At 38.6% G+C, this 23,677-nt stretch overlaps 1 protein-coding gene across 1 annotated transcript in view; it reads left to right on the top strand.

Annotated features, from left to right (window-relative positions):
- PALMD (palmdelphin) overlaps positions 1–23,677 on the top strand; it is a 55,431-nt gene that overhangs the window by 7,561 nt on the left and 24,193 nt on the right. The window contains exons 2-3 of the mRNA XM_049880278.1: positions 12,203–12,283; positions 18,081–18,205. Coding sequence (XP_049736235.1) covers positions 12,203–12,283; positions 18,081–18,205 — 206 coding nt within the window. The remainder of the gene's footprint in view (positions 1–12,202; positions 12,284–18,080; positions 18,206–23,677) is intronic.

Below are 23,677 nucleotides of genomic sequence, written 5' to 3'. Positions count from 1 at the left end.
GTTCTGCTTCATTTCACCACTTTCCAACCCAAACCAGTCCTTCACCGTCTATCAGGGATTGGATTGTGTCCCCGCAAAATATGTTGCAACTTGACCGGGCCATGATTCCCAGTATTGTGTTATTGTGCACCATTTTGTCATCTGATGTGATTTTTCTACGTGTTGTGAATCCTACCTCCGTGATATTAATGAGGCAGGGTTAGAGGCAGTTATGTTGATGAGGCAGAAGTCAATCTACAAGATCAGATTGTATTTTAAGTCAATCTCTTTTGAGATATAAAAGAGAGAAGCGAGCAGAGAGACATGGGGACGTAATTCCGCCAAGAAACAAGAGCCAGGAGAATAGTGCATCCTTTGGACCCGGGGTCCCTGCATTGAGATGCTCCTCTACCGGGGTAGATTGATGACAAGGACCTTCCTTTAGAGCCAACAGAGAAAGAAAGCCTTCCCCGGGAGCTGGCACCCTGAATTTGGACTTCTAGCCTCCTAGACTGTGAGAGAATAAATTTCTGTTTGTTAAAGCCATCCACTTGTGGTATTTCTGTTATAGCAGCACTAGATAACTAAGACAACCTCCATAATCTCTTCCCACCTTCCCCAATCAGCCAGGAGTAGAAATGGGAAATAAAAAAATATGGTGCCATTCCAGAAGAGCCTGTTATTGCTTTAAAATGGGTGGGGCATAATCAAAGTCATTTTTCAGAGCATTCAATTTTCCTGCCCTTTGTTACCTCCTCCCATTTACTCTTCCTCAAGCCAGAGCTTCTGAACCGTGAAGGCACCGTTGCAGTTCTTATAATTCCCCAAACACTCAGCTCTACACTAGCTGGAACACACACACACAAACTTCCAGAATGAATGAATGAATGAATAAATACCATCAAGTTGAAAAGCTGGAGAAAGCTACAGATTGTCCGGCTGGCTAATAGATTTTTTTTTCCATTGAGGATAGAGTTGGGTTTACTATCACCCCTTGATTCTTCAGAGACTGTGTGTTTGTGTTTGCTGTTGTTACGGGTTGAATTGGGCCCCCCTCAAAAAAATATGTTGAAGTCCTAACCCCTGGTACCTGTGAATGGAATTTTATTTGGAAATAGGGTCTTTGCAGGTGTAATGAGTTACATTAACAAGAGATCATGTGGGAGTAGAGTAAGCCCTAATCCAATAGGAGTGATGTCCTTATAAGAAGAGAAAAGACCCAGAGGGAAGCCAGCCATGTAAAGATGGAGGCAGAGATTGATTGGAGTTGTGCTGCCACAAGTCAAGAACACCTGGGCTATATCAGAAGCTAGAAAAGGCAAGGAAAGATCTTCCCTTAGAGACTTCAGAGACAGCACAGCCCTGTTGACACCTCGATTTTTAACTTCTAGCCTCCAGAACTGTGAAAGAACAAATTTCTGTTGTTTTAAGGCACCCAGTTTGTGGCACTTGGTTACAGCAGCTCTAGGCAACTAATACAGTTATCTTCTTCTTTTCTCCCTATTTGTTAGAACAAACAAGAAAGCACAGACAAAGGAATAAAAGAGTAGAACACAAACTGTGCTCTTTAGATGTCTGGTAGAATTTGTTACCAGTTTGGGAAAGAAGAGTAAAATCACAAATAAAATAAGGTTTTGAAAATTTGTGTTTTTCAATTCACCCCATAAATAGTAGTCAAAATCCAGTCTAGTTTCCACAGCTAACATAAAGAATTGGGCTATTTCAAAAAGAGATGTAGAAATAATCATAAAGTTAGGAGAAAACAGAAATTTCATCATCCACACTCCCATCCAATGCAAGAACCCTCTTTCCACCACACCCAGAAGATGTTTACCCAGCTTCTCCTTGAATACATTCAATACCAGGTAGATTGATTCCTCCTAAGACCATCATCCTATATTCCATTTTTTAAAACTTCTGATTTATAATGTGCCAGAATGTAGTTTCCTTTAACTTCTACCCAGTCACCATGCCCATAGCCACTGAAGCCATACCCACATCTTTTTCTGGACTTCAACCATTCTTGATGTCATGGGCTCATTTGAGACACTCTGGAATGTCAGCATCACTCTTAACATTTGGTGCTAAGAGTTGGACAGAACATTCTGGCCAGTATAGAGCCCCTGGGGGCTGTAACATCCCTTGTTTGGAGAATTGTATTTCTATTTCCCTATTTGGGAAGCAATAGAGCCTGATGTAAAAAACATCACCTTTGAGTTACAGAAAATGAGGTTCAACACCAGGCCCACCACTGGACCAGCCATATAATGAAAAAGCTAATAAATTCTCTCATCCTTAGTTTCATTGTCTCTAAAAATGAGGATAATAAGAATTGACTTGAGAATTCAGTAGTCAGATACAAAATGAATAAACAGAAATCAATAGCTTTCTATAAAAAAAGCAACAATTAGTTAGAAAACAAAATTTTAACTATGCTATTCCTAACAACTACAAAATAGAAATCTGTTAAGGTCTAGAAATAACACTATTAAAAACATGCGCAGTATTCGTATGAAGAAAGCTAAAACTACTGAGAGACATAATATATTAGACTGAAGAGACACAATATTCCTGAAGGTGAAGTTTGGATACAGAAAAACCGGCATTTACTTTCAAATTTATTGCTAGGTTTAATGAAATTCTGATCAAAATCTCTGAAAAGACATTCTTACTCGCTGTTGGAGGGAGCGTGAAATTGTTACAACTTTACTGCAGGACAGTTTGGCAGTTGGTATCAGAAAACTCAAAAACGGTTTTATCCTTTGACCTAGAAATTCATGACGAGGATCTTACCCTAAGGAAAAATAATAGATGCACAAAAAGTTGAATGTCCTGAGATGTTCATAACAGAGTCCTCTCTAATAGCAAAAAAAGTAAGGTCCAAAATAAGGGATTAGTTGACTAAGTATACCCACTGCTGTTGAGTCTAAGTATAGTACGTATATATGACGGAATAATATGCAGCCATTAAACACTATGGCTTAGAAGACTAATGATGTGGTAGGTATATCATTATGCTCATGCTATATTAAAGAAATAAATCAGATTACCAAGTGTAAAAAAAAATTGCAATTTTATATGAACTAGTGTATAACCAAAAAGAAAGTTTTTTTTCTTTTTTTTTTAGTGTATAACATTTACATCATACAGATAAAAGTCATGTATAGCAATATTGATCTGTGATTATCTCTGAATAATGGTCATTATCATTAAGACAAACTTTTGAAACTCTATCAGTGTGTGTTGTTTTTGTTTGGTTAGTTTGGCTTGGTTTGGTGGAGAGTAGGGAAGGATAAAAAAAAAAAATTTATTCTTTAGGGAAGGATAAAGAATTGCCTGGATTCTCTACTTTGTTTTTATTGGAACTTAACAAAATGATTCCAAAGTCCAACTGGAAAAATAAACTACTACCATTAATCAAGTTATTTTTGATAAGTAATTACTGGATCTCATATGATATATTAAAACCATGAATGTAGTAGAAAAAGATATTTCAGTACTTCAAAAAAGCACCATAAATAAAATTTTAAGGCCAATGAGTAACAAAGAAAATTAAAAAAAAAAAAAAATTTACAACTAATATGGCAAACAAAAGACTACTATTCCTAATTTAAAGAGCTCTTACAAATCGATTAGTAAATCACTAATAGCCCAACAGAAAAATAGGTACACATTGCAAACAGCAATTAGAAAAATAACACAAATAGCCAAGAATAATATTTGATCTTATTAATAACTAAAGAAGTACTCTAAAACATCAGTGAAGTACTCTTTTGTCCCATCAAATTGCTAAAGTATTTTTTATTTGTACATAAGTAGTGAGAATGAGGTGATGGTCACTGTTTTGTGGAAATAAAAGTTAAGACAAGTTTCCATTAAAGTGTTTCACCTATCAGCAACACAAGTTTTAAAACATTCATACCCTTTATTGGTAACTAACTACTAGAAATCTATCCTAAGGAAATAATCAGCAAAAAGTGGTCATATATCTACATACAAGGAAGCTCAGCCACACAACTACTTATAATAGCAGATTCAAAACAACCTAAAAGGCAGAAAAAAGGGGAATAGTTAAGCAAATTATGATATACCAAGCAGCTATAAATTTTAACAAAATTTAATTACATAGAAAATGCCTATGACATTAAGCGAAAAGGTAGAACACAGAACTGTGGGTCTGGGCCTCCTTGTGTGGTGTGTGCACGTGTATTTGTCCAGGCATGTATACCTGTGGTTTGAGTGTATTGTAAAAAGATTGGAATGAAATGCACCAAAATGTTGACAGTAGTTATTTTCAAAGTAGTGGGAATCCAGGTGCTTTTTATATTTTTCTACATAGTTGTCTGTTTTTTCCAAAGGTTCTACAATTGACATATCCAGTAAAGCCTCATAACTTACGTTTATCAATAATAAAAGTAATCATTATTTGGGGTTTCTCATTCCTATCAGCCAAGATGTTTTGAAAGCTTTATTTAGTATTCTTTTAGCGCAGTGGTTCACAAGCCCGGCTGATCACCTGAAGTAGTTAAAAAAAAAAAACTTCTGGACCACCCCCGACACCACCCTTGAAATTCTGATTTAGAAAGTTTACTTAGCATGTTTTTATTTAATCATTTGGTTCAGTTTTAGTTTTCTATATATCTTCTTACAGGGCACTTTTTTTTAAACACTAAAACATCTTCAAATAAATATTCCTATCTTTTCACATTTCCACACATTTCTAAAAGAATAGAGTGAGAAACTTTGTCAAAAAGTTGAAACCAAGACATACCGAATTCCTGTGATCTAGATATTTCATTCTTCAGTTTCTTCATCTACATAATGGGGATAAACATGGTCCTTACTCATAAAGATTTAGGGGAGATTCAATAAGTTGATACATTTTCATGTACTTTGAATGGTTCCTGACACATAAATGTTAATTACTATTACAATCACCAGAGTCCTGGTGGCGTTGTGCTTAAGAGTTCAGCTGTATTGGCTGAGAGTTCAGCTGCTAACCAAAAGGCTGGCAGTTTGAATCCACCAGCCACTCCTTGAAAACCCAATGGGACAGTTCTACTCTGTTCTCTAGGGTCGCCATGAGTCAGAATTGACTCGATGGCAATGGGTTTGGTTTTTGGGTTTTATTATAATCATCATAATTATCATATGCAGCCTTGAAAAATTTTGCAAAAACAAATAGTTTTACATGGTTTGTTTTTAATAATCCAATGCTATGCTAGATCACCCTTGTCCAAACACAACACTCTATTTAATAATTCATTCTACAACTTTGCCCAGCATTCACCGATGAGCTCATCAGTCTTTGAATATCTATAATTCACCTTTTTAACCTCTTGAAAAAATTGAAGCATCTGCCACTTTCGGTCTTCTGGCATCCCTTCACTTCACTCAAGAGTCCAAGGAGATGACTTGACAATTTTTTTTGGTCATGTCTATAAATTTTTCTACTCCCTGAAATGAAACCCATCAGAGTCAGAAGACTAGAGCAGCTCTGTCTCCTGTGCTCTATTTCCTCTTGCGCTTTAATTTCCCTTTAAGCATATTTGTTTTGCCCTTTCCAGGATCAAGATTATTCCCCTTGATCAAAAATAAGGGAGTAAAATCGGAGTGTAATAGTTCTACTTTTTTTTTTTTTATGTTGATACTACACTGTGTATCTCAGCAGTGGTTTTATTATTGCCTTCTTATCTTTTTTGCTGTCCACATAAATATACATATATATTTTTTGTGCCCTCAGTGTTTTTCACAGACCTTACATCTTCATGTCATCCTAAGTTTTTACCTTGTCTATTCTACAAATAGGTACCACCCTCTTTTCTTCATTCTTGGTTGTGTGAGCTCTTTGGGGAGCTTCCTGTGCTATTAAATTATTTGTTTTATTTATAGTAATTCTCTTCCCTTCTTAACTAAGATCATTTTTAACTGTGTATCCATTTTTCCTTAAATGCCCATGCCCCTGATCTATCCACTTTCCTGAAATGTTTGACCCTAAAGTCAGTAGCCAACGAGTCAATTCCAACTTATGATGACTCCATACACACGAATAGAACTGTGCTCCATAGTTCATTTTCGTAAGCAGATCATCAAGCCTTTCTTCTGAGGCACCTCTGGTGAACTTGAACTGCCAACCTTTCTGTTAGAAGCCAAGGGTATTGACCATCTGCACCACCCAATTTAGAATTATAGAATTACACTTACCTGATAATTTTATAATTATACTTATTTTTATACTTACTTTTCTCCAAGAATTTTTTAAATTCTTACTATGCCCAGAATTATTTTCTAAAAATGTTGTGGTATCATATCTATTTCTTTCAAGGTTATCATTACTTGTACCAGCTCTGTCTTACTAGTATTACACCTACTCCTCACTTACCGACTATCATTATCAGACATTTTGCATTTATGATAATAGTAAAAAAAATCTACTATTAGACTGTTTTGGACATTAACAACATACGTCTGGCAGTAACAAATGCCGAGGTGTGAGGTAAGAGTAACGCTGGCTGCAATGATTAAGGTTATGTGTCAACTTGGCTGGGCAATGATTCTCAGAGACTTGGCAGTTGTATAATGGTGTAATCATCCTCCATTTTGTGATCCGATGTGGTCATCCTCCATTTTCACATAACGCCAATTTTTGCATAATGACCTGGTATTCAGAACCTGACTATGTCGATAAGTGATAAGTGGGTGTATTTAAATTCAGAATAGCAGCTTCCATCATAGTTCTTTTGAGAACTATAATGAATAAGCAGTAAGGAATGTCAGCAAAACTAGTAAACTTATGGGATACTTTGCTTTTATCAGAATGAACCTGAAAACAAGTATTTGACTGACAGAATTATCTCATCGTTGCTATAACTCACCTCTACCAGTTTTGTCAGTTGATTTAGGAAGACACCATCTATACTCTCTTTTTGGTCAGGTGGCATCTAAAATAGCACTGTAAGATCATGTCTGTGTTTCCTTACTTTTATCCTTGCCTAAATGCTTGATACTATGATTTGCCTTTCTTTTATGGAAATAAGAACCCTGCACTGGGAATTAGAAGATCTGCTTCCTAGTCCTGGCTCTTTCACTAAATAGCTGTGCAACCTTAAGCAAGTCACTCAACCTCTCAAATTTTCAAAATCCTTACATTTAGATTTAGACCATCTGATCACTAAATTTCTTACACCTCTGAGATATCATGATGCAGTAATTTTCTTCATATCATTCTGGCCTTTTGCTCCTTGTAAACAATCTGTTTATGTGAAATAATGCGTTCCCACAATTTGTCTTCTATTGCTCCTTTCAGTTATATATCCTGATTCACCAATTTCTATTATCTAATAATACCAGATTGAATCCAAAATAAACTTCCATGCAGGTTCCTTTCCTCCTCATCTTTAAATGTAGGTGCTTCTCAAAGAATGTATCCTTAGCCCTCTTTTTCTTTTCACTAAAATGCCTCCCATGATACTCCCACATAGTCTCTTGGCCTCACCTATCTCTTCCAAACCCCTACATCTTTATCTATATCTCTAACCCCTTTTCTGATCTCTCTCCATGTGATATTCCAGCTGACTACCAAAAACATCTCAAAGTTGATGTGAATTCATCATCCTCCCTCCCAAACTATTTCTTCTTTCTCCTGAATTTCCTGTTTCTGGTAGTGATTCTGCTGTCCTCTCAATTACCTAGTCATTAAAGCCTACTAGTCCCATTTGATCTTTTTCTCTCCCTGACATCCATATGGCATTGGTTGCCCAGTCCTTCCAACTTGATCTTCATGGTATCGCAGACACTCATGTCCTCTGTTCCTCCTCCTTGTTCAGGATCTCATAGACTTTTGTGTGAGCTGTTGCAATAGCCTAACTGACTATTCCCTAAGGTATCCCCCTTTAGTATCTACTATAAAATGAGACTACACTGAAGTTCTCAAGACATGATTTTGACTATACCATTCCCATCTCTCTGAAAACCTTCCACTGCTCCCTATTTTAGTACATAAATAAATCACAAGCTCCTTGACCTGGCATTCAATATTCTATAGCATCTTCCCTCATCCTGTTAGTCTTATTTTATTTCCCACTACTCCCTGCACAGCAACTTAAATCCCAGGCTTTGCTGTTCCAAATAATGTCTCAGTTTTCTACTTCCAAACCTTTGCTCACATTGAGCCCTTGACTTGAATGTTCTTTCTCCTCCAATACCCAACTGCTCCCCCAGCCACTATCCAACATAGTCTACTCCATGCTATATCAAAGCCTTTCCTAATCATATCAGCTAGAATTAACCTTTCCCTGCCTCCTCTCAACTCCCATAGAATATTACCTGTGCCTCACTAATAACATACATAACTTTATTACTTAGACTATAGTTACTTGCATGTATGATATTCTTTCCTTATGAGAGTTAAGCTCCTTTTGGAAACCATCTATTTCAGAGTAATTTTAAAACATTGTACAGTTCATAACATCATCTTAAACATAACGATTGTACTTAAGTACCTAAGTATTAAATAAGTTAATAATTACTTAACCCAGGATCAATCCTGCCTTCTCACAGAATTGGGTACATTAGAATATTAGCTAATTGTTAATCAGGAATATCTCTAAAGTACTCACATTCCTAAGCATTGTGCTTTTTTTTATCAAGTACACGGTTGTGGTAATATCATTGGATCATTGTTGTTGTTAGGTACCGTCGAGTCAGTTCCAACTCATAGCCACCGTATGTACAACAGAATAAAACACTGCCCAGTCCTGTGCCATCCTCACAATTGTTATGCTTGAGCCCATTGTTGCAGCCCGTTGGATCATAGATGGTCTAAATAACTTCATAATTGTACACAGAATGAATAAATGAAGTTGCAAAATAATGAAGAGGTAGTCTTTTGCAGAACTGGAGTTTGTGAGTGTCAGCTGCTAAAACAGGCTTAGTCACACAGCTAAAAACTTAGGTGATTGTTTATGCTTCGGTGAAGATGCAAACAGCAATATGAGTTACTCACAATGGTTAACATTACTACATATCTAATGTGCCTGTTTACAACAGTTATCCATAGAGGTGCTCAAGTTCCTGGGGAAATTTGGGGAAGCAGAAGGCATTTCATATCTATTTGTTCCATAATAATTTGGGAAGGAATTAGCTGACTATGACAACCTTTGTTACACTGGTAATGGAGCTAAAAATACAATTTAAGGTAGACTTACAGTTTATTCCACCATATTGAAACTAAGTTTTTGCCATATTATTCTTCAGTAACTCTTACAGATCCCTATGAAATGTGGCACACAGGTAATAATTTGCTGTTGATGAATATCTTAGGAGGAAAAAGTTCTCCTATCATAAAATAGGATTGCACCTATAACATTATAAAATTGCTTTCTTATGTGCCGAGACTGATATGAGAGAGATATCACATTAGTGACAAAACACTGGTATAACTTAGCAACTCTTACATAGGACTGGTGTTGTCAAAACACTTCAAGCGCCCTGCTTTACCCACAGCTTTCATTACCTTATTAGTACTAGCCCCAAGATGAAACCAGCCTACACTGGCAGTCAGCAGGGGTGGGGAGGCATTGCCGAGAGTTCAGCAATCACTGTCACACATACATGACATGCTCTTTCCTACAGGCCATCCAGGGAGAGATGTGGATAGTTACAGCGCCAGCATCCAAGGTACCAGAAATGTTCTCCCTTGTAATGAGAGGCCCCACTCCTGCTGCTGGTGTCCCACCACTGCCTCCAGGCCACAATACTTTTGAAGGAGAGGACAATGAGGGAAATGCTGACTAGCTTCACCAAGTTCCTGCTTAGGAAAACACCATAGTGAATTGGTTAAGTGTGTGGAAGCTGAACTCAAACTGCCTGGGTTCAAACCCTGGTTCTGCCACTTATTATCCCTGAGAGCCTGGATGAGTTAATTTTCCTAACTTTCTGTTTCACCTCTTACAAAATGAAAATTATTAAAGTATCTCTTTGTTATTGTGATTATCATGTGAAATGGTACATGTAAAATCCTTACCAAAATATTGGCACAATAATTTAAATTACTACTAGGATTACCTCAATAACAGCCTCTAGGTACTGTGGAGAATTGGCTCACAGAGGTTTCCATAGTGGTTGTTCCTAGTGACCACATGTCATCTAGAGGAAAGAAGTGATCCTGAAGACACACAATTGCTGCCTTGTTTGCTTATTTGTTTGTTCTTTCAAAAGAGCTGCCTTGGCATTTAAAAAGTAGTACTAACTTAACATATTCTTCTTATCCACAAAAAGAAATACTAGATAAAGTTGGAGAGTAACATGTTGTTTTTCTTTTAGTAGATGTACCTGAACTTAAACACCTACCTTAAAAAAAAAAAAAAAAAGAAGAGAGAGTTCTCTTCAAAGCAGCCACATCGGGAAGCCATGCACTTATTTCAATAATGCTGCCAAATATTTTTGGAACTCTTCCTTCTAAATTACCTCCCGAGCCTGTTTCAGATTCTTTTGGATGCCTTCATTGGCAACAAATTTTTATCTTTTGGGAGTTTTCAATTTTGGTAGCAGATTTAAAACCAACTCGTATGAATAAGATGGAGGATTGTGATAAATAATGCCACCTCTGGTCAAAAATAAAGAAATAAGGGCCTTTTTGCATGGCTTGTAATATTCCAGGGATGGAATCCCTGAAGTGTTTCAAACCAATGGAAGCATTGTCAGGATTAGTGTGTTTCTTTCTGTGTAATTAATAGGTTATGTGTTTATTTGTTTTTAATAAATAAATAGAATAGAATACTGTGTCAAGCACTCTTCTGGGTACTTCTACATACAGTTGCTCATTTAATGCTTATATCTTAATAGATACCCAAAAACCAGACCAAACCTGTTGCCATCCAGTCGATTCTGACTCACAGTGACCCAACAGGACAAGAGTAGAACTGCCCCATAAGGTTTCCAAGGAGTGGCTGGTGGATTTGAACTGCTGACCTTTTAGTTAGCAGCCAAGCTTTTAACCACTGTGCCACCAGGGCTCCATTTTAATAGGTACTATTATTACCCCCATTTTATGATGTAATTGAGGCACAAAGAAATATTTCTCTATGTTTGTTTGTTTTCCCTTTGCTAAAAACCTTCTTAGTGTTAACGCGCATTAGCAGAACCATTTCTCTGAATCTTACTGTCATGGATTGAATTATGCCCTCCCCCCGCAAATAAAAGTGTGTGTATCAACTTGGTTAGGCTATAATTCCCAGGATTGTCTGGTTGTCCTCCATTTTGTGATTGTAATTTTATGTTAAGAGGATTAGGGTGGAATTGTAACACCACCCTTACTCAGGCCACCTCCCTGATGCAATGTAAGGGAGTTTCCCTGGGGTATGTCCTGTACCACCTTTTATCTCTCAAGAGATACAAGGAAAGGGAAGCAAGCAGAGAGTTGGGGATCGCATACCACCAAGAAAACAGCACCAGGAGCAGAGCGCATCCTCTGCACCAGGGGTCCCTGCGCCTGAGAAGCTCCTCGGCAAGGGGAAGATTGATTTTGAGGAATCTTCCTCCAGAGCTGACAGAGAGAAAGCCTTCCCCTGGAGCTGACGCCCTGAATTTGGACTTGTAACCTACTAGACTGTGAGAAAATAAATTTCTCTTTGTTAAAGCCATCTACTTGTGGTATTTCTATTATAGCAGCACTAATTGACTAAGACACTTACCACACCAAGTAATACAAGAGAAAATAGTCCCATCTTCTACCTTCCTACTTTTCTAATGATCCGTACGCTATCCTGTTTTTCCACACAAATAGGCCTTTCACCCAGCAGTTTCTTTAGCCTTGTGCCAGAACGGTTTCTCTCCTTGTAAGGTTTCCTCATGCCTCTTTCAAAACTCCCTCCTAAAATTCACTATTTCCATTGCATTACTCAGTAGCTTAATCTCACTTGACTAATGGGGAGGGAAAAAGCCAGAGCAGGGAAAAGAAAGACATTAAAATACTTTTAAATCTCTTCAAAAACCGTTTTTTGTGTGTGTGTATATATATATATATCCCCTCCCCCCATCAGCAAAATGCTTCAAATGTCTTACTTCGCTCTCCTTTGCTTTGAAATTTAAGTTTCCAAAGCTGCTCCATACCAATGCCAAGAGCATATCACTGGCCAGCCATTCAGATAATAACAACCTAAGGGAAACATATTTAAGCAAATTGAAAAAAATGAATTATGCTGGAATTTTTTTTTTATTGCAGGATAAAAGAAAAATACAAGAAGAAATCTCACAGAAGCGTCTGAAAATAGAGGAAGAAAAATTAAAGCACCAGCATTTGAAGGTAATTTATGGTTTTAATTTCATTTCAAATATCCAAAATGGCGTTCAAATTTTAATAGTAAAGATGTCTTAGGAAGGAAAAAATTTCAACATAGTTCTCCTAACACCTTAACCACTACACCACCAGGGTTTCCTTTAATAACCATAGGGGAGGCCAACAAGCTAGTAATATTTGCATGAGATTGATAACTTCCAGCAAACATGTGGAAAATTAAAAACAAGGTGCCTTCTTTATTACCGAATTTCCTTATTTTCTTGGGTAACCTTGAGAATTCCGCCTTCAGAATCTGGCCCTGAATACAGTCTTGCTTCACTTCCCAAGGGAGTGGATCCAGCTAAGAAGTCCCTTTTGAAATCAATGAAAGGCCTGCCATCCCCTAAAACCCAGAACCCATCCCCTAGGGGGTACAAAACAGACAAATGTCTGGCCTGGTCAAGGAGGCTGGTATTTAAAACTCAATGCAATGAATCCAGCGTTGTCTAAGTATGGTAGAGTTTTTGTTTTGTTGTGTTTTGACTGCACATGAGGTCATAGCCAGAAATAAACCTCCATTTTTAAAACCAGACTTTACATCTTTCTGTGGGTGTGGACATTTTGTAATTAAAGCATATTGGCTTTCAACACTTTATTACGTAGCTTAGTCACAGGATGCGACCAAATGACAAACAGGAGCTCCTTGTGAACAAGCCCAAGCAGGAAACCGTACTGCATCTGACAAGGCTGCTATCAATTGATTTAATAAATCTCAATGAAGCAATGCGGCACACCTGTGGGGTCTACAAATTTAAGTTTGACTTACCGAATTCGGAGAAATCCAAACCTCTGATGGGGTCAAGTAACTACCTCTGAAAAGAAACATAATTTACGATTCCAATTGGCCTCAGTTCTCTGGACTCTGTTTCTCTTTTTTTGCTCCTATATAAGTTGACGTTTCAGGTATTTGATGGATAGCTTCAAAGCATGTAGTTACCTGCTATCCTTATGGTATAAGTCACATTGAATTTACATGAGTAGTTTTTAGTGAACATAGTGAAGAAATGCAGTATGTTCTTCCAGAAAGTCCATGAAATGAAAACAAATTTGCCAAGTGATTGCAGTGCAATTCAGATAAAGTCAAATCTACAATGATTTTGAGATAAGCCATTTCTAACCCCAAAACTAGCCCTTGTTCACTTGCTTTCTCAGTTTCCCTCTCTCTCTCTCTCTCTGTCTATCTCTAATGCACACACACATACACACACACACACACGCACACTGAACTAATCACTTCGGAGTAAACTGATAGCTCTCTAGTGTTCAGCAATTGCTTTCCTTGCAGAATGGGTGGTTAAGTAACAGTAGAGCTCACAGCAGCAGAAAAGTTTAGATATCTCCTCAGTTCATTTTAGGAAATAAACTTCACATAGGAAAAAATCTGACTCACTGAAAGGTCCATTTCTGAAATGGTGCCTCAGTTCAATACATCCAAAAAAAAAAAAAGTCCAGAAAGTAATACATGATCTTCCCTGAGGGTCTGTATTCTGGATCCCAGGAGACCTCTTCTGATTCAATCCAATCAAAACATGTGCCATGCTCTGGGCTGCTCTACACAGTTGTACAGATTGTGTACTTAGCAGTTATCTCTTTAGTTTAATAGAAGTCTCTGTTGAAGCGTGATTTCAGCTGAGCCTTAAATGATAAGAAAAATTTGTATAGGTTTACATCAGCCTAAACCAAAAAACCAACCAAACCTGTTGCTGTTGGTCAACTTTGACTCACAGCAACCCTATAGGACAGGGGAGAATTGCCCATAGGGGTTCCAAGGAGTGCCGGGTGGATTCAAACTGCCAACCTTTTGGTTAGCCGCGGTAGCTCTTAACCACTACACTATGAGGGTTTCCATACATCAGCCTAGTATATAATAAACATTTACTGAGCACCTATTATGTACAAGGTACAGGAGAAAGATGTTGTAGTCTGCTTCCACAAAGATTACAGCTTTGGAAAATTTATGGGGCAGTTCTACTCTGGCTTAAAGGTCACTATGAGTCGGCAGCGACTCATCAGCAGTGGGTTTGGTTTGTCGGTTTTATGTACAAGGCACAAAGCTGAACATTAAGTATACAAAATAAATAAAATTTAGCCTTTGTCCATAAAATGCTAACTGACACATAAAGTTATAATGACGTTTGTAGGGTGATGAATGCTATACCCAAGGCATAAACTGCAAAGGGAACAGAGAGGAAAAGGTGTCTGTTGGGAGGAGAGGTAAACGAGAAAGAGGTGTGACATTTGAGCATTGGAAGATGAACAGGAAATTTCCAAGTGCAGGAGGAGAGAAAAGGCATCCCATAGGGTGGGAATAACATGGGGTAGAAAGTAGCCTGGGAGCACTTGGAGAGAGGAGGGGCTGTGCAAGACCAGGCTGTGGGGAAGTGACTGTATGCGTGGGACAGTAGTACAGAGGTCCGGTGGGGGAGACCAGCTGCAAAATCAAATTCCAGGCTAGCTCACACTTGAGAAAGGCGGAGATTCAAATAGGAAAGGCCCAGGACCCAGCCTCCTCTGGGAGATGAGGCCAGGCCTTCATTAGCCTGGGTTTACAGATCAGGTAACACCAACCCAAACCCTGGAGGGATGGACTAGGACACGTGAAAACAGTCCTGTGTTGGGGCTGGTATGGCGTCCCTGGGTGGTGCAAACGGTTAAGTGCTCAACTACCAGGCCAAAGATTGGCAGTTCCAACCCACCCGCAGGTGCCTCTGAAGACAGACCTGGCGATCTGCTTCCCAAAGGTCACAGCCTCAAAAACCCTGTGGAGCAGTTCTACTCTGCACGCGTGTGGTGACCAAGAGTCGGAACTGACTCCACGGCAACTAAGGAAATTTTTAACGGTTTCATATATTTCTAGTGGAACACTGCAAAAAGTTTCCTGGGACATTGTGAAAATTAACATGTGCACGTCCCATAACCTACTGCCTGATATTCTTTAGATCCTGAACCTGACAGTCATACTGATGATATGCTGAAAAGGGAGTTTCCAGGGACATTGTTAGCATTCTAACATTCAAACAATTCTGACGTTTGTGCTTTATGAATCTTCTCCTCTAGTAACATGACCACAATCTAATGCCACCAGGAAACACAAACATACGCTCAATCTAGATTTTTTTTTCTGGAAGTGCATTTAATTCACGGTAAGAAAACTAATCCTAAATAGATTCCTATGGCAACTGCTGTGTAGACTGAATTATAGAAGTGCTTCAGGTAAGCCTTTCCCTAAAAAATGGCCAAAAGATCTTTTATCACCTGTCTGTCATTTATATTTTTATTTAGTTTATAGGGCTTTTGATTCTGTACTTTATTGTTGTAAAACAACTTTTACTGTATTAGGCTCGCATACTAAAGCACAAGTTTAAACTGTGACATAATAGCAAAATAAATGTGTTTTGAGCACCACAGTATGGGATTGGACTGTACCATTTTGACTGCACATCCAAACTGTGTATTTTATATTTAACTGAGAATCCTCAAGGGGAGGAATCCATTCATGAAGTACTGCTGTGTGCTGTCAAGTAGATTTCAACTCATAGCAACCCTGTATGACAGAGGAGAACTGCCACATAGTCTTTCCTAGCAAGTAATCTTTACAGGAACAGATCACCAGGTCTTTCTCCCACAGAGCTGCTGGGTGTGTTCGAACCACCCACCCGTAGGTTTGCTGAGTGCTTAACCATTGTGCCACCAGGGCTCCTTCGTGAACTATTAACGGAGTTTCATTAAGACTAAAATTAAAATTACTCTTATTCCTAATCAGACAGAGAACCAAGAATGTAGCCACACATTAGCCTAACCAGGTCACAGGAATCGTTGTCTGCCTTCTGTAACTAAGCATCATAAGACTGTCCATCTGAGTGTTCCTCATAATGACGTGGGTATAACTGGCTGAAATTACCCTTGTAGGTCATTTGTAAGGACTGTAAGTTAGTTTGATATGTGTCATCTGTCTTCTTTGCTATGTGTTAACTATCTTCAAATTCCATCAAATAAAAATAAATTTATGGTAAATTCTTAAAATGCTGATTTACTCAGATTTCCGTGGCATTTTTGAACCAAGGAACTAAATCTTGACCTTTATTAATGATATTTACTGGGTCTATGGGAAAACATTTTTGCAAACAGCTAACGACTATAATTAAAGTTTAAGATACCACTGGGGAAAGAATGTCTGGCTACAAGACTGGAATCCCACGAACTGCGTTTGTGGTGTGCGTCGTCCACACGCAGCTGCTTGAGACTCCAAAATGATGAACACAAGCTTGACGATCCTTTCACAGTTCATAGTGGTTTAAGTAAGGCTACAGAGGGATGAGGTTGATATTCACTTAATCCCGTGGTTTTCAAACCATGCTCTGTGCATCCCTAGGTTTCCAGGTCCCCTCACTGCTTCAACTAGAGCATTCTGGTTTTATCTGTTTTACAAATTATAGTTCCACATATTATTATTTGTAATCAGTGTAATATTGGGTTTTGAAAACTACTGCCTTAGTTAAAATAATCATCCTTTGGTAATTATCTAGCACAGCAACCTCGATTAATTTCTTTTTATCCAAAGATAAAAATATTCTAGTAGTATTAATTCTAGTATCCTTTAAAAAAAAAAGGCAGAAAGTTCTTCTTTCTTGCCCTCCCTTCAATTGTAGCAGAAGAGAAAAGAAGCCCTAGAGAATACAGAAAATTTCCCATTCTTCTTTCTTCCCCATGTTTGACACGGTGAATCCTCAGTAAATAGTTATTAAACAAATAATTAACAGAGATATATTTGATACATAGTGGCAGCACTTTAAAAAAAAAGAGAAACTCAAAATCTTTGAAACTTATGTAACTGTATTTCTGATAGCTTCTACTTGAGATATGGAATGGGTGTTAGTAAAGCGCCTCCAAAATTTATAGGCACCTCACAAGAAAGGCCTGGCAATCTACTTCTGACAAATGAGCTTTTGAAAATCCTTTGGAGCCCATGACATACAGGAGGTTGCCATGAATCACGGCAACTGAATAGCAACTTTCTTTCTTTCTTTCACTTGCTTTAAATCTTCTTAGGTTCAAGTCGAGGGATTTAGTTTTTTCATGCAAACTCAAAGGGATTTTTTTTTTCTATGCAATGAAACCTAAGTCTTTTTGTTGTTAAAGTTAACAAAAACTCAACTCACCTGTATTTAGACATATCAGTGAATTTCACAGATTATGTTATTGGAACAGGTAGGGAGCTGAGCTTGTAGGATATCTAAAACCAGAAGAAAGGCGCCCCAGGAGAAAGACTAACTTTGAATTAGTTTAGAATATGATAGAAACTTCTTTTTTTTGTCTACCATTTCAATCAACCCCACAAAAGTTTTTTGGAGCAGCCACTATATGCTTTTCACTGTGTTGAGGGCACAAGACATACACACATCAATCGGACAAATACCAGTAGAGACATCACATGAAGAGGTCTCAGTATGGCTGCTCCAAGCACACAGTGCTACAAGATTCTGAAGTAAAAGAGCTCTCAGAGGGTGAAGGTGAGGGGGTGGAGGGTCTGCAGAGAGGAGGGTCTGAACTAGACCTTGAAGGATAAATCAAAAATCAAATTTCTAAAATTTTTATTATTGCAAACCAGACTAAAACTAAGAATTTAAATACAGATAGTAGCTTCAGAAGGAGGCCAAGAAGAGTGAAAAGAAAAAGGAAAATATCATAAGACCTGAAAGTGGTAACAGATTTTTGCAAACTGTTGGCTGGTATAAGAACACATCTTTATGTTTCCTGATATCAGAAAAAGGCCTTGAGGGAGAAATGGCTTCTGGATGGAATCAGCAGCGGAAAAGAACAGGAAGAGATGAAGAAGCAAAACCAACAAGACCAGCACCAGATCCAGGTTCTAGAACAAAGTATCCTCAGGTATGGCCCTCGCTGAGATACCCCCAGCTACCTTCATCTTGGCTTTATTCAATGTTGCATATATAAGAGCTATTCTCATTTCTAGGGACACAATCAGACCTTCCATTTGATGTCTCATAAAAACCAACTAAGAAAACACACCAGGAGGCAACAACAGAAATTTTACTAGAAACGTCACCTGAGCATAGCAACTTAAGGTTTATTTTTTAAGTGTGTAGTGGTGACTTGCCCATACCTTTTTGAGCCTATTTCTTCATCTACACAATGGTATAACAATACCTATCAGATTCTAAAATATATGTGTTAAGCTGGCATATGGTAGCTAATCACGAATATTACTCCTTCTTCACAGCCCTGGCCCCACTCTCACCTCAGGACAAGTGACAGTTCTAAGGGTGGGTTTACATTGTACCTCCATTACACCTCTCCCGGGCACTTCCCAGTCACAAGCATGATATTTTGGAAGACAGAGCGGTATAGGAATATTTCACTCACGTTTCCCGTCTTCTGTTTCACTGACTATTTGGCCACCTGTGTTGACTTCATTTCTAGACGCCTTTTCCTGCCCAGTGTGCACAATCAGTACCAAAGCCACAAAAACCAAACCTGTTGCGGTTAATTCCGACTCATAGCCATCCTGTGGGACAGAGTAGAGCTGCCCCATAGAGTTTCCAAGGAGCGCCTGGTAGACTCGAACCGCCTACCTTTTGTTAGTAACCATAGCTCTTAATCACTACACCACCAGGATCCGTACAGTGTCAGGCAACTTCTGGTATAACAGATGAAGTTTTTTTTATTGCCTCAGCTTAAAATGAGGTATGAAAGAACTGTGGAAAGCAAAATATGAAGTGGATTACTAGTTTTATCACAAAACATAGAAACATGAAAAAAACCTATGAGAAAGGACAGAATTATTTTCTTACCAATACATGGGAAGAAAATGGAATTTCTTGTAGCATAATAATGACAATAATTTAGAGCCTAGACATCTTTGAAACATGGGTACTTTTCAAAACCTCCCTCACTGCAAATTTGTTATTTTTAGTGAAGATTATAGGAAAGACCTGGAAGATAAAAAACATTAGGTAGCTGAGTGGCCACATTTTGTCCATATTCATACATTATACAAACAGAATTAGGGCTAAGATTGACAATATGGAAAAAAGCTTCACTTTCGACTGATTTCCACTTTACTTTCTTAATTGCATGCACTTATATATTTAATTTTATAAAATCATCGACCAGTCATCCTTTTTTAATTCAATAATTTTGAAATTTATAATTTAAAATGTTACATGTATAGACACTTCAGTTGTTTGCTCAGAAATATAAATTGCTTCTGAATGGATAGATAACAAATGCTTAAGAAAAAAACAATTCAATAAATCAACTCTAAACATACAGCTTGGAAAACTTGATTCTTTTTAAGGCATCCCTATTGAAAGCTTTTTATCAACAGTCCTTCTAAGCTGCTGATGATGACTTACCTCATTCCTCAGCACAGAAACCGTACCTCTGAAGGAGTCCTGAATTTAATCCCTGTAAGCCCTTCGCACTGCACAGACCCCTCCTTGCTTTCCCTGGATGCCTCCTCCTTAGAGTCTTCCCACACACTGAACACCTTCAACTTGCTTGACACCTGATGGTAATTGAAGCAGCTACATAATAAAATCAAACTCCGTTAACAAGTTTGGGCAGAATTCTGAGTAATCCCAGAACTTTTAGTAGGGCTCTACCGATTGCTTTTACTTCTTGCCTGGATGCTCTGAGAAACACATGAACTTCTGGCAGTATTAGTAGTGGCTTACCTGGGAACCCTTGTCTGACTAAAAACAGAAAAAGAAGCCAAAAAAAAAAAAAAAAAGGATGAAGAGGGAAAGAAAGAAGACAGGGAGGGAGAGGATGAAAAGGTATTTAACAAAAAAAAAATTTAATAAATCATATTAAATGCCAGGTACTTCATATATATTGTTCATTTAATCTTCACAACCCTGTCAGTAGGTATTACTATATTCACTTTTTCCAGAGAGATAAGGAAGTCACACAGTTAAGTGGCAGACCAGGGATTAACTCATTTTACTACCCTATATTACCTATGGAGCCCTGCCAGCACAGTGGTTAAGCGTTTGGCTGCTAACCAAAAGGTCAGTGGTTCGAATCTACCAGCTGCTCCTTGGAAACCCTATGGAGCAGTTCTACCCTGTCCTATAGCATTGCTATAAGTTGGAATTGACTCGATGGCAATGTTACCTATGGATGCCGTGGTAGTTCAGTGGTAAAATTCTCACCTGTCATGCCAGGTCTGCAGCCACCACCCCTCCCTTAGCCTGTTGTGCATTGGGCCAACTAGGGCCAACTTCATAGTAGCCAACAACAACATGTTACCTATGAAATTATAGCACAAGCAACCTCTGTGAGCCAAAAAAAAAAGTATTATCTCTTATAGGAAGTCTTTGAAGTATATTCTGTCCCTTGGCTCTCCTTTCTCTCCAGTGCTACCACGCTCAGCATCTTATTCCATGGCCCTCTATTCTCTTTGTTAAATTGCCAATCACATGTTCTTATTATTACCCAATTTCTGACACCTCACGGCAACTTTATTTTAGATCTTCAGGGTGCCATTAACCCAATACTCTTAACACCAAATGGCTTTGTTGTTGTTTGTTGCCGTCAAGTCAGTTCCGACTAATGGTGACCCCATCTGTGCAGAGTAGAGCTGCTCCATGGGGTTTCCAAGGCTGTAATCTTTTGGAAGCAGATCGCCAGGTCTAGCTTTCGAAGTGCCTCTGGGTGGATTTGAACCACCAACCTTTTAGCTAGTAGCAGAGCACTTAACCATTTTTGCCACCCAGGGACTCCTAAATGATTTTAGTCCCTAAATATAAATAACAATAATAGTTGGTTTGTTTTTAAATGGCCTTGTACAGTTTTTAAAGCACTTTCACCTGCATTAAATAATTTGATACAGCAAGCATAGAAGGAAAGCATTGGCACCTCTATTTCATTAAAAATGGGCTCAAAGAGGCTAAGGAGCTTAACTAAGGTCACAGTAAAAGGTAGACTTGGGTCTCAAAGTAAGTCAGGGCCAGCGCTCTCCTGCTGTAAAATCTGAAGAGATCTAGAGGTGAAAAAGCCCTGGAAATGGTAAACACCTAGCACATATAAGTATATTCTTTAATGATCAGCAAACCACTTTGTTTAAGGAATGGTCCTTTAAAAAGTGTATTTGCAAAGAATTAGTAAAGAATTTGCATCATTGTGGCCCACAGAGGCATGTTTATCTGGTTAAAAACGTTCAGGGAACAGAACGTTCTGCAAGCAACATACAAAGACCAAAAAAAACAAAAATACCTGTGCCTTGTGTGGGTGATTTTTTGTGTGTGTGTGTGGCTGAAGCAGCCTGCACTACTGCCCAGCATTATAGAAATCACATTGCCAAAGCAGCTTTACCTGCTATGTGAACGTTTTCTTCTCAGATGTTTTGAAAGCTGTTAAATAAACAGGTGCACGTTTGTATATTCACTCTTGCTCCCAGACAACTACGCACAGTGCTTAAGAAGCTTTTATTACCAGTTTTTTTTTAAGTAAGTACAGTTTCCTGTTGGCTTTGGACGGCAATACAGCCAACTGATGGAGCGTAACTAGGCAGAGGCAATCTTCCTTCTAGAAGGAGGAAAAGTAACCCAAACCCTGAATGCGATTTATCGCTTGACTTAGGTGCCTGCTCCAGGGTGACATTCACCCTTGTCAGGCCTCTCAGCTAGAGGATAAGATTTTAATGGGAACATCAAAATCACAATGTTGCTATCACCTCAGAGCCTGTAGCAGGGCCAGACTTTGCCCGTAAAGTTTTCATTTCTTCTACTTTCATGGATTTGTGAGATGAACTGAAAAAGCATGACTGCTCTGCCAACTAACTAGTGCATAAGCTTGACCACGTTTTTTCATCTTTTTGAGCCCCGGTTTCCTTGCCAGGAATAATGACAATTATAGCTACTTCCCAGGATTTCTGTGAATAAAACAACTTCCAAAGTGCCTGAGACATGGTAGATGTTAAAAAAATACTCTTCTTTATTAAGAGTCAAAAATAATTTTTAAAAAGCCCCTGCCTGGAGCTTAATTCGGGGATTTTTTTTTTTTTTTGCCAAGATCTCTCACTTCTTTACGCTAGTACAGGAAAATCTTTTTCTTTGAATAAACTGAGATTATCATCCAACTAAAATTCTTTCCATCTGGAAATAATTGATGAATTTTCTTTTTGGCTTGGTTAGAATGCTAATAGCAGTTGCTATCAAGTCGATGCCAACTCATGGCAACCCCATGTGTGTCAGAGTAGGGCTGTGCTCCACGGGGTTTTCAATGACTGATTTTTCAGACATAGATTGCCAGGCCTTTCTTCTGGGGTGCATCAGAGTGTACCCAAAACTTCAACCTTTGAGTTAGCAGCAGAGCACATTTAACCATTTGCACCCAGGGAAGGCTAATAACAGGGGTTAATTTTTACAGAACGTTTTCTATGCACCAAACCCTGTGCTAAGCCTTTTATATATTATTATTTCAGTGAATCCTCACAACTGCCCTATTAGGTAGGTAACATTTAACAGATGAGAAAAGTGATGCCTACAAAGGCTAACTTGCCCCAGGTCATGCAGCTAAAAAATGGCAAAGCCAGCATTTAAAACCTAATTAAAAGTCCTAATCATAAAAATAATATCGTGCTTCAGATTCTGCAGGAAAATTTCACAAAAGCTAAATCCTGTAAACTCTACCCTTTTATAGCATTTTTTAAATTTCCAACCCATGCCCCCATTCTCAGGGGACATCACTTCGTATAGGCGCCATTCACGGGAATTTTTAACGTATTAAAAACACTAAGAGAGTCGCTTGACTCACAACTAGCCTTTAAGCAGGTCTGTTTATTCATCCTCTCATCTTTTCTTCCAAATAGAGGCAAGATTTTAGAAAATAAGTGGGTTTCCATGGTTTCTGTCCCTGAGTCACATTCGCAGCTCTGGAGCAATATTACCGAGCATTTTGCCTGGTGCCCTGATTAATACCTTAAGAGGGAATGTTCCCACGAGGAAAGCTGTATTGAAAAGCTCCTTCTGAATCACTTCGCTTAAACAGTGTTTCAATTTGCCTCCCAAATGAGCCCTTCTCTTACTGTGACCACTGAACCGCTGGCTCCCCCTGACAGAAGGCACAGGTGCCATTCCAGCACCACCCTCTCAGTGCAAACATCCCCAAGCATGAATTTACAGGTTGGCTTAGAAATCCTGTCCTGACGCTTTTGTCGCTTTTCTCCACCAAGTAGCACACAGCCCAAATGATTCCCCCACACCCCGAGAAGTATCTGAAGGAGTTGTGCTCCTGATGGCTTGCCGTTCACAGCCTGGGTTCCTCTTTACTCTCTAGCTGCCCCCAGCTTCTCAACCACCTCCCTCTGCCAAATTGCCTTGCATCAAACTCCCC

This window comes from Elephas maximus, chromosome 3 (assembly GCF_024166365.1).
Source record: "Elephas maximus indicus isolate mEleMax1 chromosome 3, mEleMax1 primary haplotype, whole genome shotgun sequence".
NCBI classification, from domain to species: Eukaryota; Metazoa; Chordata; class Mammalia; order Proboscidea; family Elephantidae; genus Elephas; species Elephas maximus.
Note: the sequence above shows the minus strand (reverse complement) of the source record. Positions and strands in the feature narration are given on the sequence as shown.